The sequence below is a fragment of the Dipodomys merriami genome, unplaced genomic scaffold, assembly GCF_024711535.1.
Source record: "Dipodomys merriami isolate MVZ:Mamm:240054 unplaced genomic scaffold, mDipMer1.0.p SCAF_1, whole genome shotgun sequence".
In the NCBI taxonomy this organism is placed as follows: Eukaryota; Metazoa; Chordata; class Mammalia; order Rodentia; family Heteromyidae; genus Dipodomys; species Dipodomys merriami.
In genome coordinates, this window is record NW_027202270.1 from 77,623 (window position 1) to 93,552 (window position 15,930).

The 15,930-nt window shown below is 54.7% G+C and overlaps 1 protein-coding gene across 3 annotated transcripts in view; it reads right to left on the bottom strand.

Moving 5' to 3' along the window:
- Nucleotides 1–2,348: 2,348 nt before the first annotated feature.
- Nucleotides 2,349–15,930, bottom strand: part of Ing5 (inhibitor of growth family member 5) — a 28,384-nt gene continuing 14,802 nt past the window's right edge. For all 3 annotated transcript variants that reach the window (XM_069999941.1, XM_069999808.1, XM_069999890.1), the window contains exons 4-8: nucleotides 15,562–15,673; nucleotides 15,330–15,423; nucleotides 7,701–7,836; nucleotides 7,539–7,600; nucleotides 2,349–4,705 (exon numbers count right to left, since the gene is read on the bottom strand). In XM_069999941.1, the coding sequence (XP_069856042.1) occupies nucleotides 4,663–4,705; nucleotides 7,539–7,600; nucleotides 7,701–7,836; nucleotides 15,330–15,423; nucleotides 15,562–15,673 (447 nt within the window). In that variant the 3' untranslated portion in view covers nucleotides 2,349–4,662. The remainder of the gene's footprint in view (nucleotides 4,706–7,538; nucleotides 7,601–7,700; nucleotides 7,837–15,329; nucleotides 15,424–15,561; nucleotides 15,674–15,930) is intronic.

Sequence of the window (15,930 nt, forward strand, 5' to 3'; positions counted from 1 at the left end):
GCGTCCCGTCCCGCTCCGAGCCCCGCACCGGCGAGCCCCGCACCGGCGCGGCCGCCGCCGCCGCCGTCGGCTCCAGCGGGGAAGACCGCAGCGTTCCGCGGGGCGTGGAGAGGGCGCCCCCGCACCGCGGACGTGAACGGCCCGCGCCCCCGCACCGCGGAGGGCCGCCCAGGCCGCACTCGCGCCGCACGGGTCCCGCGGCCCCCGCCGAGGAGGGCGCCTGGGCACCGTCCTGGTGGGAGATGGCGGGGCTCCGGGCCGGTCCCTGACCCGCAGGCCCGCGCGGCCTGGGAAGGCGGCCCGGCGGCAGAGCGCTCGCCCCGCGTGCTCGAGGCCCCGGTCCCGGTCCCAGTCCTCAGCACCACGGAAGCGGAGCCCGAGGTGGGCAGAGCGCTCGCCCCGCGTGCTCGAGGCCCCGGTCCCGGTCCCAGTCCTCAGCACCACGGAAGCGGAGCCCGAGGTGGGCAGAGCGCTCGCCCCGCGTGCTCGAGGCCCGGTCCCGGTCCCAGTCCTCAGCACCACGGAAGCGGAGCCCGAGGTGGCGCTGTGGCTCAGTGGTAGCGCTGGCCTTGAGCTGAAGGGCTGAGGACGGCGCCCAGGCCCAGACCCCACGACGGAAACCGAGCGCTCCCCAGCTGGTCACGGAGCACAGTGGGGTGCCACCCACGGGCAAGGCAAGGCCCTCACCAGAACCCACGGCTGCGGGGATCCGCAGGGACCCCCTCCTTGGGCGTCCCGCCTCCACTGTGACGTAAATGCTGCTAGGCCCCGGGTCCAGGGCTTTTGGTGGCAGTAGTCCACCCAGAACAGTTCCCAGGGGGTCCTGACACTCCTGAGTCCAACAAGCAAGCGCCACGAAGCAACCCGGGACGACCCCGTGCTTGTACACGGCCTCCTTGACCGATTTGTGATGCTACGGCACAGGGGGGGCCTAGCACCCAACCAACGTGAGGCCCAGGGTTCCAGGCCAGGAAGGCCCCACCCAACTCCGGCTCACAGCATACGTTCAGAGTTGACAGGAGACAAAGTTACCCAAAATGCTACACCTATTTCCCAAAATGATTCACTTGCAAGTTTTTGTTTCCAAAAATACTTTATTAAACAATATATCCATAATCTATAACATGATCCAAAAATACAGATATACAACTTTACATTATTTAATAAAAAGATTTACAATAACATCTCTTCTGTACAAAGGGAACATAGGTACTAATCCCTTGAAATTAGGATGTGACATTCACGTTAAAGCTGCATCATCCCTTTGGATGGAGTGTGGTGAAAGAAACCACCAACAGATCGAGGAGACGCTTCCCAGACGCTCAGGGAAAACATGCTTCTTAATTTTCCCCTGCTTTAAACTCTCAGCACAGGAAATGAACACTCACTGCTGGCTAAAAAATCTAGGAAAATCTAAGAAAACGAAAATAACCATCCCTCACTGTTTCAAACCATGAGACCTAGCCTCCAACCCCTTAGTGTTACAAGGGCTGACTCTTGGCTCCGCAGTCACAGGAGGGAGCTGCTCTCTGGACAGTTAGTGCTCAAAGCAGGCCCTGTAAAGGGTTCCGGGGACAGGTGAGGAGGCAGAGTGCTGGGGGCTGGGTGGGCTGCCCCCGCTACCCACAAGCCTTCCTGCCAGCATGGCTCTTCCTGCAGTCTGGAAGACAGAAAGCTGGGGGCTGGTTCATGCTGCTTTACATGCACCTGCCAGGCCCAAGAGACCCCAGCCTGCAGGATGGACAGGACTGCCCGGCTACAGCTCACTGTTTGATCTAAGCCACAAACCACTAGCACATTCACAGATCTGGAGGCTCAGTTTAGCTTTTTATTTAATACATCGTACTGCTTTTCCCACAAGACAACTGCAAGAATCCCTTCGCTGACTGATAATGTGATGCTGAAAATAAGGGAAATTACTTGATTTTTCCCCCCCTCTAAGGAAAAAGACACTTCTGCACTTTGGTGAACCTCAGGCTAAGCGATGCATACCCCTGGCACAGGAAAGGCAGCTGCTAGTGATGGGACATGAAGGGTTCAGCTCAGGGGAGGATCTGCCCCCCACTAAGCCTGGACGCCTCATAAACACAGGTGGTCAGACCCAGGAGTGAGCCAAAGGCCCGGTGGCATATGCCCATGTCCCTGCAGCGCCACATCCTTTTCAAACTGTGGCCATTCTCCCAAGTGCCTCCTGCTTGCAGAAGGTAGTGACAGGACAGGGGTCCTATCAGGTACCAAATGACATCCATGTTTTCTTCTTATCCTGTTTTCTGTTGTTTTGGTGATGAAGTTAAGCACTGGCCTCATACTTGCTAGGTAAGTTCTCTACTACTGAATCCCCAAACCTGTTTTCTTTTTTTTTTTTTGTCGGTCGTGGGGCTTGAACTCTGGGCCTGGGCGCTGTCCTTCAGCTCTTCAGCTCAAGGCGAGCGCTCTACCACTTGAGCTACAGTGCCACTTCCGGTTTTCTGGTGGTTTATTGGAGATAAGAGTCTCACGGTCTCTCCTGCCCGGGCTGGCTTTGAACCGCGATCCTCAGATCTCAGCCTCCTGAGTAGCTAGGATTACAGGCGTGAGCCACCAGCGCCCGGCCCCAAACCTGTTTTCAAGTGTGCGCATATTGTTTTGACATTATTGTAACTGACAAAAGTAAAAGCCGATCCGCAGTGTCCATCCACAGTGGCAGGAGGAGGTTCCGCCACCATGTGGGAGATATGGCTGGGCCTCGGGAAGCTGAAGACAAAAATTTAACCAGCCTTCCAGCACCTCCACCAATGAACAGCATTTCAACCCAGTGATGACAGGACAGACACCCAGGAGGAAGCTGACTGACTCAGCTCCTAAGGCAGTGTCTGGTCAGAAACTTCCTGTGCTTATAAAAATGACAAAGTAGCTGGGCATGCACTCAGGAGGCTGAGCTAGGAGGATGGGAATTTTGAGGCCAGCCTGTACTACAAAAGGACACCTGTTAAAAAAAAAAATGAAGCATGTACAAGATCTCATGGGTCTGACCTCAGCACCAGGAAAAAAGAGAAATCCTGTTCTCACACTGATTTTCCCTAATCTTGAAATATGTGTCAACAAAATGGTCTTATGAATTTAAAAACGTATCTCAAGTTTCATGCATGGCTAAGAATGAGATGGGTCCTCCAGCCCTGACCTCAGGGCCCTTTCCTTTCTGAGCTACAGGAAAGCATCTGCCCATCTAAGGGAAGCCCGGAGGACTCAACATGGATGAGCTACTGCAACAGATGCCCCTGGCTGCCATTGGGCCACTGTGGAAGGGTCAGCACCGCTAACCAATGCACACAGCAGACACAAGCACAGGCCGCCTGGCTGGCTGTCAGCCCTGACCGACCACCCAGGAACAGAACCTGGAGAATCACAGTGCCCGTGCCACTGGCAAAGCGTCCCTGATGTCCTCATTCTCACAAACACGAGCTGACCTGTGGGGCTCTCTGGCTATCAGTGAAGAGCTGTAAGGTGGAAGGGGAGCGTACTAGAAGTGTGACCACCAGATGGAAAGGGCCCTCTGCACACAGAGGAAGCCCTCCCTCCTCAGGATGGGGATCCCACACCCCAGCTCTTTTCCTGTGTGAGGATGGTCCAGGCTTGCAATCCACACTAGAGGAGGGCAGGGTCTGTGAAGGCCCCTCACGAGGCACTGCCACAAATGTATCTCAACAGGCAAAGTGTATTTTCTCCAACTATTACTAAAAGGACTGTTCAACATTGATTTGGTGAATGCAGAATAAACAAGTATACCTATCTACCTTCATTCCAGAACTACTGGGCACATGAGTTCACAAATCAAGTCACATAATTGTATTCCCCTTGGCTATAAGCTGCTGGTCTAGTGGTATGCACATAAACAGAGTTCTAAAACCAGCTCGTAGTAGACAGACTCACTTCATAGACACACAGACCCACGACCTTCATGCTATTACAATAATTTCATCTTCACAGTAGAAGTGTAAGGAATTCCCAGAGAAACGGACTTCAGCCCAGTGGTTAGGCGTGCTTGGCAGTGCTGACTGTGGTAACTAACAGCTGAGGCTGATGGAGAGCCGTTTCCTCGGGAAGGTGAATCTCCAGGAGACGGGGAAGTCCATGTTAGAAGGCAGCACACCTCAAGGCAGGAGCAAGTCCTCCTGGGAGAGCCCTGCCCTTCCAGGCACATCAGAGGTGTCCTGTCTAAGAATCCATGCCACCAGAGTCAAGATGAGAGCAAAGCTCTGGGGCATCACTGCTCACAGAGCGGCAGAAAGTCTTCCTGGTGCTGTGCACCAGGAAGTAGCAGGTGGGCACTCAGGCTGATTCTGGTCACAAAACAGAGGCAGTGTGCCGGGTTAACATGTCTCCACCACATACTCTGCCTGGCAGCCTGAGTTTACAAACACCCACCATGGTCCCAGGCTGGCCTGAAGGCAGCCACGGCCAGAGATAGGGGGTCTGTACATAATCGCTGTGGCAAATACTTCTGAGACTGCTCATCTGTGAAAACAGTGTGGTGGTTTCTTGTTTTAGAAAATATCCAGAATCATAACTGGCCATTAGTTATGAAGTATCAGTTGAAATAAGGTAGTTTTAAAATTAAAGAAAATATTGCAACATGAAGGAAGGAATATATTAATTTGCTCTTCAACCTGGGCAGTCTCCTCCTTACTTCTTCTTCCTCTTTTCCTGAACACACCTTGGACAGAACCTGTGACGAGAAAGGCACAAGGATCGGCCCTTTGTGTCACTTCTGCAGCATCCAAGACACCACGCCCTCCCTCCCCCATGTCCCAGGACAGTGGCCTCTGGCAAAACAAGGATGAAGACAGCTACTCCACAGCCCACGCGGTCTTCCCTCCGGGGAAGGCTGCCACAAGAATCTGTCTGTGCTTGGATGTACAGAGGCGCACCGGACAGCCTCATGATGGAATACATAAAGCTGGTTCAGGGCTGCAGCACAGGGCTGTAGCTAGATGGTGAAGGTGTCTAGGGGGATGGGCATGCTGAGGGCCAAACAAGTAAGTAGGCTTGTCAGGTCCTGGACTCAGCACTGGGCTTGGGAGCTGCACAAGCCCAGCCCTCGGGAAGCATGACATGGCACAGGCGGCGGGCACTCCTGAACTACACCAGCTACTCACAACACACAGGAGGGTGCAGTTGGCTCTGTGTGCAGGAGGTACTCACTTGCACATGACAACTACCTTCATACTCCTCTGTACACCCTTGCTTGGAGCAAGAACCCCCCAGTACCTATGCAGGAGCAACAGCCCACACTACAGCACCTGTCAGCCACCAAGTCCGCACTACAGCACCTGTCAGCCAGCAAGTCCGCACTACAGCATCTGTCAGCCACCAAATCCACACTACAGCATCTGTCAGCCAGCAGGCCCACACTACAGCATCTGTCAGCCACCAAATCCACACTACAGCATCTGTCAGCCAGCAGGCCCACACTACAGCACCTGTCAGCCAGCAAGCCCACACTACAGCACCTATCAGCCAGCAGGCCCACACTACAGCACCTGTCAGCCAGCAAGCCCACACTACAGCACCTGTCAGCCAGCAGGCCCACACTACAGCACCTGTCAGCCACCAAGTCCACACTACAGCACCTGTCAGCCAGCAGGCCCAGACTACACAGCACCTGTCAGCCAGCAGGCCCACACTACAGCACCTGTCAGCCAGCAGGCCCACTACAGCACCTGTCAGCCACCAAGTCCACACTACAGCACCTGTCAGCCAGCAGGCCCACACTACAGCACCTGTCAGCCAGCAGGCCCACACTACAGCACCTGTCAGCCAGCAGGCCCGCACTACAGCACCTGTCAGCCAGCAGGCCTGGCCTACACAGCACTGTGTCAGTCAACAGCTCCAGATCTCACTGCTTAGCCAACACACACTCAGTAGCCCTCCACTCTGTCTAGCCAGCTGCTCTGCCTAGTGCTACATCCAACACTGTGCCACTGCCAGGCTTATAGGCTCTCACAGTCAGACCCACCTTCCTACTGCTCTTAAGACTTTCCTACCTGGAAGTCCTGTAAAAAACTCATTTTGTAGCCGGGCACCAGTGGCTCATGCATGTCATCCTAGCTACTCAGGAGGCTGAGATCTGAGGATGGTGGTTCAAAGCCATCCCAAGCAGGAAAGCCCATGAGACTCATCTCTAATAAACCACTCAGAAAACAGAAGTGGCGCTGTGGCTCAAGTGGTAGAGCGCTAGCCTTCAGCTGAAGAGCTGAGGGACAGTGCCCAGGCCCAGAGTTCAAGCACCACAACGGACCAAAAAAACAGACTCACTTTGTTCAAATCAAACTCAGAATCCACTCTCCCTGCCTTGTGCCCTGGCCCCGGCATACAGGTCTGCTCTTTCCTCTGCGTCCCTTTTCTCGGCTCAGAGCTGTCACCCATCAGAAGCAGGGCCCTATCTATGGGAAGGTGGCTGCTGACAGACCCTCCCACAGCCCTGCCATAGGCAGAGCGCCAGGGTGCATCCTGGCGCTCACCATACTCATTGGTGGGCACACACATCGGCGGTGCCCTGAGAGCCCTCCTTTCCCTCTGTGAGCCTTGCACCAATACCAAAGGAAAACTCACCCTCACTGAGCAGACTGTCCTGCAGAAATTTCTGTCTGTCTGCACAGCAAGCAGACTTTACATGACTGGCTCTGTGTGCCACTATATGAAGAGGGTAGGATTCCTGCTCTTTCAGTTTAAGAATGTGCATCCACTTTTAGTGCAAATCAACAAAACCAAGATTTATTTAATAGCCGGGCACCGGTGGCTCACGCCTGTAATCCTAGCTACTCAGGAGGCTGAGATCTGAGGATTGCAGTTCAAAACCAGCCCGGGCAGGAAAGTCCGTGAGACTTTTTATCTCCAATAAACCACCAGAAAACCGGAAGTGGTGCTGTAGCTCAAGTGTAAAGCACTTGCCTTGAGCTGAAGAGCTCAGGGACAGCACCCAGGCCCAGAGTTCAAGAGGATGGGATGTGTCTTAGCAGTGGAGCACCTGCCTAGAGGACACGACGCCCTGGCAGAATTCCATGCCCAGCACTTCCACCAAAAGAAGCCGGAACAGCAAAAACACAAAAACTTAACATGTCCCTAGGGGAGCTGGGTGGCAGATGTCTCTATAAGTTTGCCCCACCCCTACTAGCCAGGACGGGAACTGCAATAGTGGGACTACACAGCAGAGTTAAGAGGCAGACGGGCTGCAGGGGAAGCCAGCCCAGCTCCAGGCTAGACAGGCTCACCCAAGGCTGCAGGGGAAGCCAGCCCAGCTCCAGGCTAGACAGGCTCACCCAAGGCTGCAGGGGAAGCCAGCCCAGCTCCAGGCTAGACAGGCTCACCCAAGGCTGCAGGGGAAGCCAACCTAGCTCCAGGCTGGAGAGGCTCGCCCAAGGCTGCAGGGGGAGCCAACCCAGCCCCAGGCCAACCCAGCTCCAGGCTGGAGAGACTCGCCCAAGGCTGCAGGGGAAGCCAACCCAGCTCCAGGTCCTTAAGAGCAAGGACACAAGCAAAACAGGTACCCACATACTGACCACTTTCCTTTGGGCTTCGTGGTGAGGTCCACACAGGCAAAGTGAAACCACTCAATTGGACACTGAAACAAGAAGAGAGCCTCAGTCACTCTGCATGCTGAAGACAGGGAGCTACACCCCACTCCCACCCTGCAACATCTGTCCCGAGACCCAGACACTCACATCTGGGTTGTCACAGCCAATCATCTCCCCATAGGACACCTGGTGGCACAGGCAGTACGTAGGTTCGTTGGGGTCCACAGGCATGTCCAGGACGTCAGAGGGGTGCACAGACAGGACGGTGTCGGTGAACTCAGACCTGAGGGTGGGAAGAGTGTGCTGACCACAGGGTGACGAGAGGCAGGCATGACGGACCAGGCACAGCCCAGGGCCTCCTGCGTGTGTGGGCCCAAGGCTCCCTTTTGCTATGTCTGAAGACAAATAAGGCTCCAAGCAGGAAATCTAAACAGGTTCTGTGAACTAGTCCAGGTGAACCAACTGACTGCCATCTCCTGACTGCCATCTCCTGATTGACACTTGAGCCTGAAGAAATTTCCAGTGTTTGTTTCTGAGATGCACTTTCAACAAGTCACAAAACCCCTCTGACTGCACAACACTCTTGAAAACAGGAAAAAAATGTGTAAGAACGTGAGCCAATTGTCAGACAGACAGTTCCCTCGAATCATCACCGACCACAAAACCTGGGACAGCGGGGGTGAACGGCGCACCAGAGGGGAGGGTACGGCCCCCACTCGCCAAGTCACAAGGGCGCCAAGGACACAGCGCCCAGAGGCTGTGGCATGGCCCTGCCGGTGCCGGTGCAGGGCAAAGGAGCCTCCAGGCCATGGTGCTGTCGGTGGCCCCAGGCCCTTCCCCTCTGCACTAGCCCTCCTTGGCTAGCATACCAACTGGCATTTGAGGAAAAACTTGCCTGTGTCCACCCACAGGCTGAACAGGGCTCGGGGCATTGCCATCTCTACCTTAGCCTGAGCAGACAGTTCTTGCCACAAGGCCAGCATGTCCTGTGCCCAGACCACTTTGCATCTGCACAGGCACCTTCCAATACCACACCCCGGCAGCTCCTCCCGCTTCCTGTGGGCCCTCACTCCCAGGATGCTATCGACCCACCCGCTACTCACCTACCTCAGGAGCCACCTCCAGGGATCCTCACAGCTGCCGTCCAACTTTCTAGCAGCTGTCTGTGGAAAGCTTACCTGCTCAGGCTCCCTCCTGCCTGCTTTCCCCGTTCCCAGTCACATACCACACTCTGGAGCTGCAAGGCTTTGCCCATGGGCAGCTTCCTCTTTGCCTGTGTTCTCAGGTATGTGTGCGAGCTGTAGGGAGGTCTAGACAGTACAGTCCTCACCCCACCTGCAAACCCACAAATACATACTGCCAAACCATACAGTAAGTTCCAATGAGGCTACAGCAGAGAAGGCCAGGCACAGGAGCAGCCGGGGAAGAAGACGGAGGTGAGCCACTCTCTCCTCTGCATTCTTTTCCAAATGCTCCCAGGCCGTTCAGTTGCATGTGTGTGTAATATACATATCCATTCAGGCCCACTGCATACCGGGACCCCTGCAGGTCACCAGCTCTCTACCCCGTGTCCGTACCACATTTGAAACCTGAGTGCTAACACTGCCCTGATCAAGCAAGTCCTCAGGGTCCTCCGGGGGGCGTCTGTCTGCTCCCGCTGCGGAAGGTCTCCTGGCTCCTGGCTCCACGGTCTTGGAACCTCTGAGGAGGCAGGCCCTCCAAGACCCTGTGGGGTGCTTCCTCCCTGCCATGTGCTGCCTGGCGACCCGTGCTCAGGATTCCGGGGTTCAAGGGCGTCAGCCAGAAGGGGGGTGCACACAGGAGATGACAGCAAAACAGGCTGAGGGGGCCCCCCAGCCGGAGACCCCTGGGCAGCACCTATTCCTCAGACAGGGCTAGGGGATCCAAGCTCTTAGAATCTGCCTGCCAAGTCACTTGGCCCTTGTCCCAAAGATAGACTGAACCAGAAACAGGACCCAGGTCTAATTCCCAAAGCTCCTCTTTTCTCTCTCTCTCTTTTCCTTTTTTTTGGGTCAGTCATGGGGCTTGAACTCTGGGCCTGGGTGCTGTCCCTGAGCTCTTCAGCTCTACCCCTTGCTTGAGCCACAGTGCCACTTCTTAATTCCCAAAGCTCCTGGTGGCCTCCTTCACTCCTACATCTAGGTCCTACCTTATGGGCAGCAGCCTCAGCTGCAGAGTCTCAGTCAAGAAAGAGCAGCTCAGGGGCCTGGGGAAAGGCTCTCCTCACGGGGTCTCACAGACAGGAAACACCCGAGAGGCCTGGGGACAGCCTGGGCTCACAGGGTCTCACAGACGGGATACAACACCCGAGAGGCCTGGGGACAGCCTGGGCTCACGGGGTCTCACAGATGGGAAACAACACCTGAGGCCTGGGGACATCCTCGGCTCACGGGGTCTCACAGACGGGAAACAACACCCGAGAGGCCTGGGGACAGCCTGGGCTCACAGGGTCTCACAGACGGGAAACAACACCCGAGAGGCCTGGGGACAGCCTCGGCTCACAGGGTCTCACAGACGGGAAACACCCGAGAGGCCTGGGGACAGCCTCGGTTCACGGGGTCTCACAGACGGGAAACAACACGCGAGAGGCCTGGGGACAGCCTCGGTTCACGGGGTCTCACAGACGGGAAACACCCGAGAGGCCTGGGGACAGCCTCGGTTCACGGGGTCTCACAGACGGGAAACAACACGCGAGAGGCCTGGGGACAGCCTCGGTTCACGGGGTCTCACAGACGGGAAACACCCGAGAGGCCTGGGGACAGCCTGGGCTCACGGGGTCTCACAGACGGGAAACACCCGAGAGGCCTGGGGACAGCCTCGGTTCACAGGGTCTCACAGACGGGAAACACCCGAGAGGCCTGGGGACAGCCTCGGCTCACGGGGTCTCACAGATGGGAAACAACACCCGAGAGGCCTGGGGACAGCCTCGGCTCACAGACAGGAAACAACACCCGAGAGGCCTGGGGACAGCCTGGGCTCACAGACAGGAAACAACACCCGAGAGGCCTGGGGACAGCCTGGGTTCACAGGGTCTCACAGACAGGAAACACCCGAGAGGCCTGGGGACAGCCTTGGCTCACGGGGTCTCACAGACAGGAAACAACACCTGAGAGGCCTGGGGACAGCCTGGGCTCACGGGGTCTCACAGACAGGAAACACCCGAGAGGCCTGGGGACAGCCTGGGCTCACAGGGTCTCACAGATGGGAAACAACACCCGAGAGGCCTGGGGACAGCCTGGGCTCACAGGGTCTCACAGACGGGAAACAACACCCGAGCGGCCTGGGGACAGCCTGGGCTCACGGGGTCTCACAGACAGGAAACAACACCCGAGAGGCCTGGGGACAGCCTGGGCTCACGGGGTCTCACAGACGGGAAACAACACCCGAGCGGCCTGGGGACAGCCTGGGCTCACGGGGTCTCACAGACAGGAAACAACACCCGAGAGGCCTGGGGACAGCCTGGGCTCACAGACAGGAAACAACACCCGAGAGGCCTGGGGACAGCCTCGGCTCACAGACAGGAAACACCCGAGAGGCCTGGGGACAGCCTCGGCTCACAGGGTCTCACAGATGGGAAACAACACCCGAGAGGCCTGGGGACAGCCTGGGTTCACGGGGTCTCACAGACGGGAAACACCCGAGAGGCCTGGGGACAGCCTGGGCTCACGGGGTCTCACAGACGGGAAACAACACCCGAGAGGCCTGGGGACAGCCTGGGCTCACGGGGTCTCACAGATGGGAAACAACACCCGAGAGGCCTGGGGACAGCCTGGGCCAGGTGGGAGTGAACTATGGATGCTGGCTGAGCATCCTGCGAGATGCCCTGGCAACAGACTCTGCAGACTGCAGCACCACCTATGCCAGCCGATGAACTCCCCTGTACACAGGGCTCTAGAGGACATGGGCAGAACACCAGGCCAATGACGGGCAGGCCCTACTAGGTCCTGGTAAGAGTGGGGTTTGTCACCGTTTGGCTGTCTTTCCTGATGCCCCTTCTCAGGAGGGTGCCCAGAAGAGTGCACTGCAGTGGCCTGCTGGAGGTCTATGAAATAACAGGAACGTTGCTGCCACTGAGAGCCAGGGAGAAGAGAGCGACCCACACATCAACACTGGGCGCAGCCAGCCCACAGCAGGCACCCTCACCGTGGACCAGCCCCACCGAGGCTGCTGACACCAGCTTAGCACAGGCCTGAACCAGTGGCCACGCCACCATCGCCCACTAGTAGGCAGCTGTGAATGCCAGGCAGAAGACCTCAATTCACACTGGGGGAGGGGCCACACTGCCAACGCCAAGCTGTGTGTCTGCAGAGAGGCAGCCTGGGCCTCCCACCATCTGGAGGCTGGCAATGGGATCCCGGAGCCTCACGTGCTCTGAGGATGAGGTGAGCAGGGCCTGCACAAGCCCCGGAGGCCATGACAGCCTTTGGATTCTGGGCAGGAGGAAGCAGAGATTCGTTGTGCTGAATCAGGATAGCACAGCTCAGCAAACGTTTTTTTTTTTCTTTTTAAACAGTCCTGGGGCTTGAACTCAGGGCCTGGGCAGTGTCCTTTTACTCAAAGCTAGCACTCTACCACTTGAGCCAGTGCCACTTCTAGCCTTTTCTATTTATGTGATACAGAGGAATGGAACCTAGGGCTTCATGCACGCTAGGTAGGCACTCCACCACTGAGCCACCTTCCCAGCCTGCTCAGCAAACCTCAGAAGCACTGGGGCAACACGGCTCAGTGCCTTTTGCCCTGCAGCCAAGAAGGAGATCTGCTTGGCTCCCGGCCAGGTGGAGCTGGAGGCCCTCCAAAGCTACCTCCAAACCAGTCTGTGGCCAGGTCTTCACAGACTCTGGGAGACAGAGACCATTTGCACTGCTGGGCCAGGCCGCCGGAGACCTGGGAAGCAGTGGGAGTAGGCCAGGCAGCCTCGGGGAGGGCAAGCCTGAGGCTCCCTGTGCTGTCGGCCCACAGCCAGGAGGCCCCACGTGACACTGTCGGGTCTCCTGCCGGTGCCACCCACCACTAGTTCAGTCTGCCTGGACTGGAGAAGAGAAATGCACCCTGAGGAAAAACAGAAGTTCAGTACGCATACCTTCTATAGCTAACATGGGACAGAAGACTGCCAGGCACCAGTGGCTCACACCTGTAATCCTGGCTACTCAGCAGGCTGAGAGCCGAGGATCACAGTTTGAAGACATCCCAGGCCAGAAAGTCCATGAGATTCTTATCTCTAATTAACTGAAAAAAAAAAAAAAATCCCAACAGTGAAGCTGTGGCTCAAGTAGTAGAGCTCCAGCCTTGAGTGCCAAGATCCTGAGTTCAAGCTCCAAGACTGGTACCAACAAAAAAATAAAAACCCTAAGACCTAAAACAAGCAGGAAAAGAGGACTCAAGTCAAGAGAAAAAATCAAAAACAAGGAACTGGTCTACATAAGTAGACACTGATATTAGATGTTAGATGTGCAGAAGAGTACTTTAAAGAGCTACCATAAATGTTAGAGAAACATAAATGAAATGCACACAAATGTGGGTAATTTGCAAAAAAAAAAAACACCAAAAGCTATTAAAAAAAAAAAGAGGAAAGGAATGTAATGGGTGCTCTAAAACTAGAAACCCCCGCTACGCCATGACCACCCCCAACCTGCTCTCCTATCCACAGCCTGAAGGGCAGACCACAGCACAAACAGGCATCCCCAGCCTGTACCATCATCATCAGGCCGTGTAGTCTGTGATGAAGTATGCGCTCAGCTTCGCAGGCACATGTGAAACTGCACACTCCACAAATCACACTGGAATTCCACTGAACAGAGAAGGAGAACTGTGCAGATACAAAAGTGGGATTCTGAATAGGAAGGAAGCAGGGGACACAAGACTCTGTGAAGGAGCGCGCCATAGCTCTGCTCCATGGGCGCAGCTCCCTCCAGAAACTCAAGCCATCTAATCTGGTTCCTCAAACGGAGAAGCGGCAAAGATTACATAGCTTCCCTAAAGCCCCAGGTTCAACGCCCGCACAATAAAAACCAAACAAAAACAATTAAATGTTAACTACGAAAGTCAGGTAGAGCAGCATGCACAAACTCAGGTATTTGAGGCTGCAACACAGCAAAATCCATCTTGAAAGGAAAGAGGAAGGAATAGAATGGTGAGGTGTGGAAAAACAAAGGTTAAAACTCACAAGACTAAAAAGGTCTAGGAAATGCACCTGGGAAAGCACATGTGGACAGAACATCCACTACAGAAGTGCTGGTCATGTGCGTGGCGGGGGTGGGGGGGGGTGGGAGGGGGGTGGGGAGGGATGTTTAGTTGGAGATTAAGAGTCTAATGGGACCTTTCTGCTTGGGTTGGCTTCAAGCTGCTAGGATTATAGGCGCAAGCCATGGGCACCCAGCCAAAATCTTTTTTAAGATCAGTGGTACAGTACACACTTAACATATGCAAGGCCCTGGATTCCATCGTTAAAAAAAAATTAGGGCTAGGAATGTGGCTTAGTGGTAGAGTGCTTGCCTAGCATGAATGAAGCCCTGGGTTCGATTCCTCAGTACCACATAAGCAGAAAAGGCCAGAAGTGGTGTGGCTCAAGTGGTCAAGTGATAGAGTGCTAGCCTTAAGCAAAAGAAGCTCAGGGAGAGTGCCCAGGCCCTGAGTTCAAGCCCCAGCACTGACCAAAAATAAATAAACATCACGATTTCTCCCTCCTTTTGTCAATAAGACTATTTGGACCTCTCCCAGAACTGCTAGAACCATTTTCACCTCGCAAAGCAGCACAGGACCTGTGAAGGAGGGAGCCAGCTAGACAATAACCTGAAGTTCCAGACAAAGGACACTGTTGAACACCAGAGGCTCAGGCCTGTAATCCGAACTACTCAGGAGCTGAGATCTGAGGATTAAGGCTCAAAGCCAGCTTGGGCAGGAGTCTCCAAAACTCTTATCTTCAATGAACCACCAAAAAGCTGGAAGTAGAGGTGTAGTTCAAGTGGTAGAGCACTAGCCTTGAGCTTTTTAAAAAGCTCAGTGTTAGTGCCCAGGCCAAGTTCAAGCCCCAAGACCAGCACACACAAAAAAAGATAAATGACATGTATAAACAAAAGATGTAATATAGTCTGAATACATGCTACAAATATATTTCTAAGATGATGAACAGTTGAGTACCAAAGACTGACTCATGCCTATAATCCTAGCTCCTCAGGAGGCTGAGATCTGAGCAGACAAGCCTAAAATACTCTCAATTCCAATTAACCAGCAACAAGCCAGAAGGGGAGATGTGGCTCAAGTGGCATAGTGCCAGCTTTGAGAAAAAATAGCTACATGACAGTGCTAGGCCCTGAGTTCAAGCCTTAGTACCAAAACAACAACAACAACAACAACAACAACAACACACGCACACACACACACACACACACACACACACACACACACACACATACACACACACACACACACACACGAAAACTAAGACAAGGAATAGATACCAAGTCAGCCATAGTCAGCCTCCTTAGGAAGAGCTTACATGGCACCATCAGCACGCACTCAGTATTCTCTGGTTACTGAGTGTAGCACACAAGGGCTTACACCGAGTCACTGCTGTGTGCCAAGGAACCGGTCCACCAGGGGTTCAGGCATGCTGGCAGCCCCGGTGCTGCTCAAGGGTCGCTGTGAGCAGAGCTCTGCTCAGCACTGCAGAGCCATCAGAGCCAGAAGTCCCTGAACGGGAGGCTCTTCCTGGAGAACAGGACACTGCGTCCTCCAGAAATGCAGAGAGCGCCTTACCCGCCCTTGTGCTTCTTTTTCTTTGGGGTGTCTTCTTCTGAGGTCCTCCGGCCTCGACCGCGGGAACTTCTTTTTTCTTTCTGACTCCGACCTTCTGAAAAACAATAAAGTCCCACATTATTTTCCCAGGAATGAATGAAGCAGGACAAGACTCATTAAGTGCCTACCACTTTTCGACAAAATTCTTCCAAGTCCCAGAGTAATAAAACAAAGAGAACACCAGCAGACTTGCTTTTCAGTCCTCGTCCTCCAGCACTTTCCAAGTCGCTGCCGTCCATCTTGTCCTTTAGGTCGGCCTCGAAGCGTGCCAGGTCAGCATCAAGCCTTCGGATGTGTTTGTCCACCTGCAAAAGGACCTTTCTTGAAAATCGGGGCCATGTCTGGGGGCACATGTCTGTAAACCCCAGCTACTCAGGAGGCAAATATCAACGAGAATATTGGTCAAATTAAGCATAGGCAACACAGTTATTAGCAAGACTCCATCTCAACCAGTAAGACAAGTGTAATGGTCTATCATTTCGGCTACACAGATATGGACAGTAGGATCATAGTCCAGGCCAGCCCAAGGCCAAATCACAAGACTAGCCAAAAAAAAGGATGT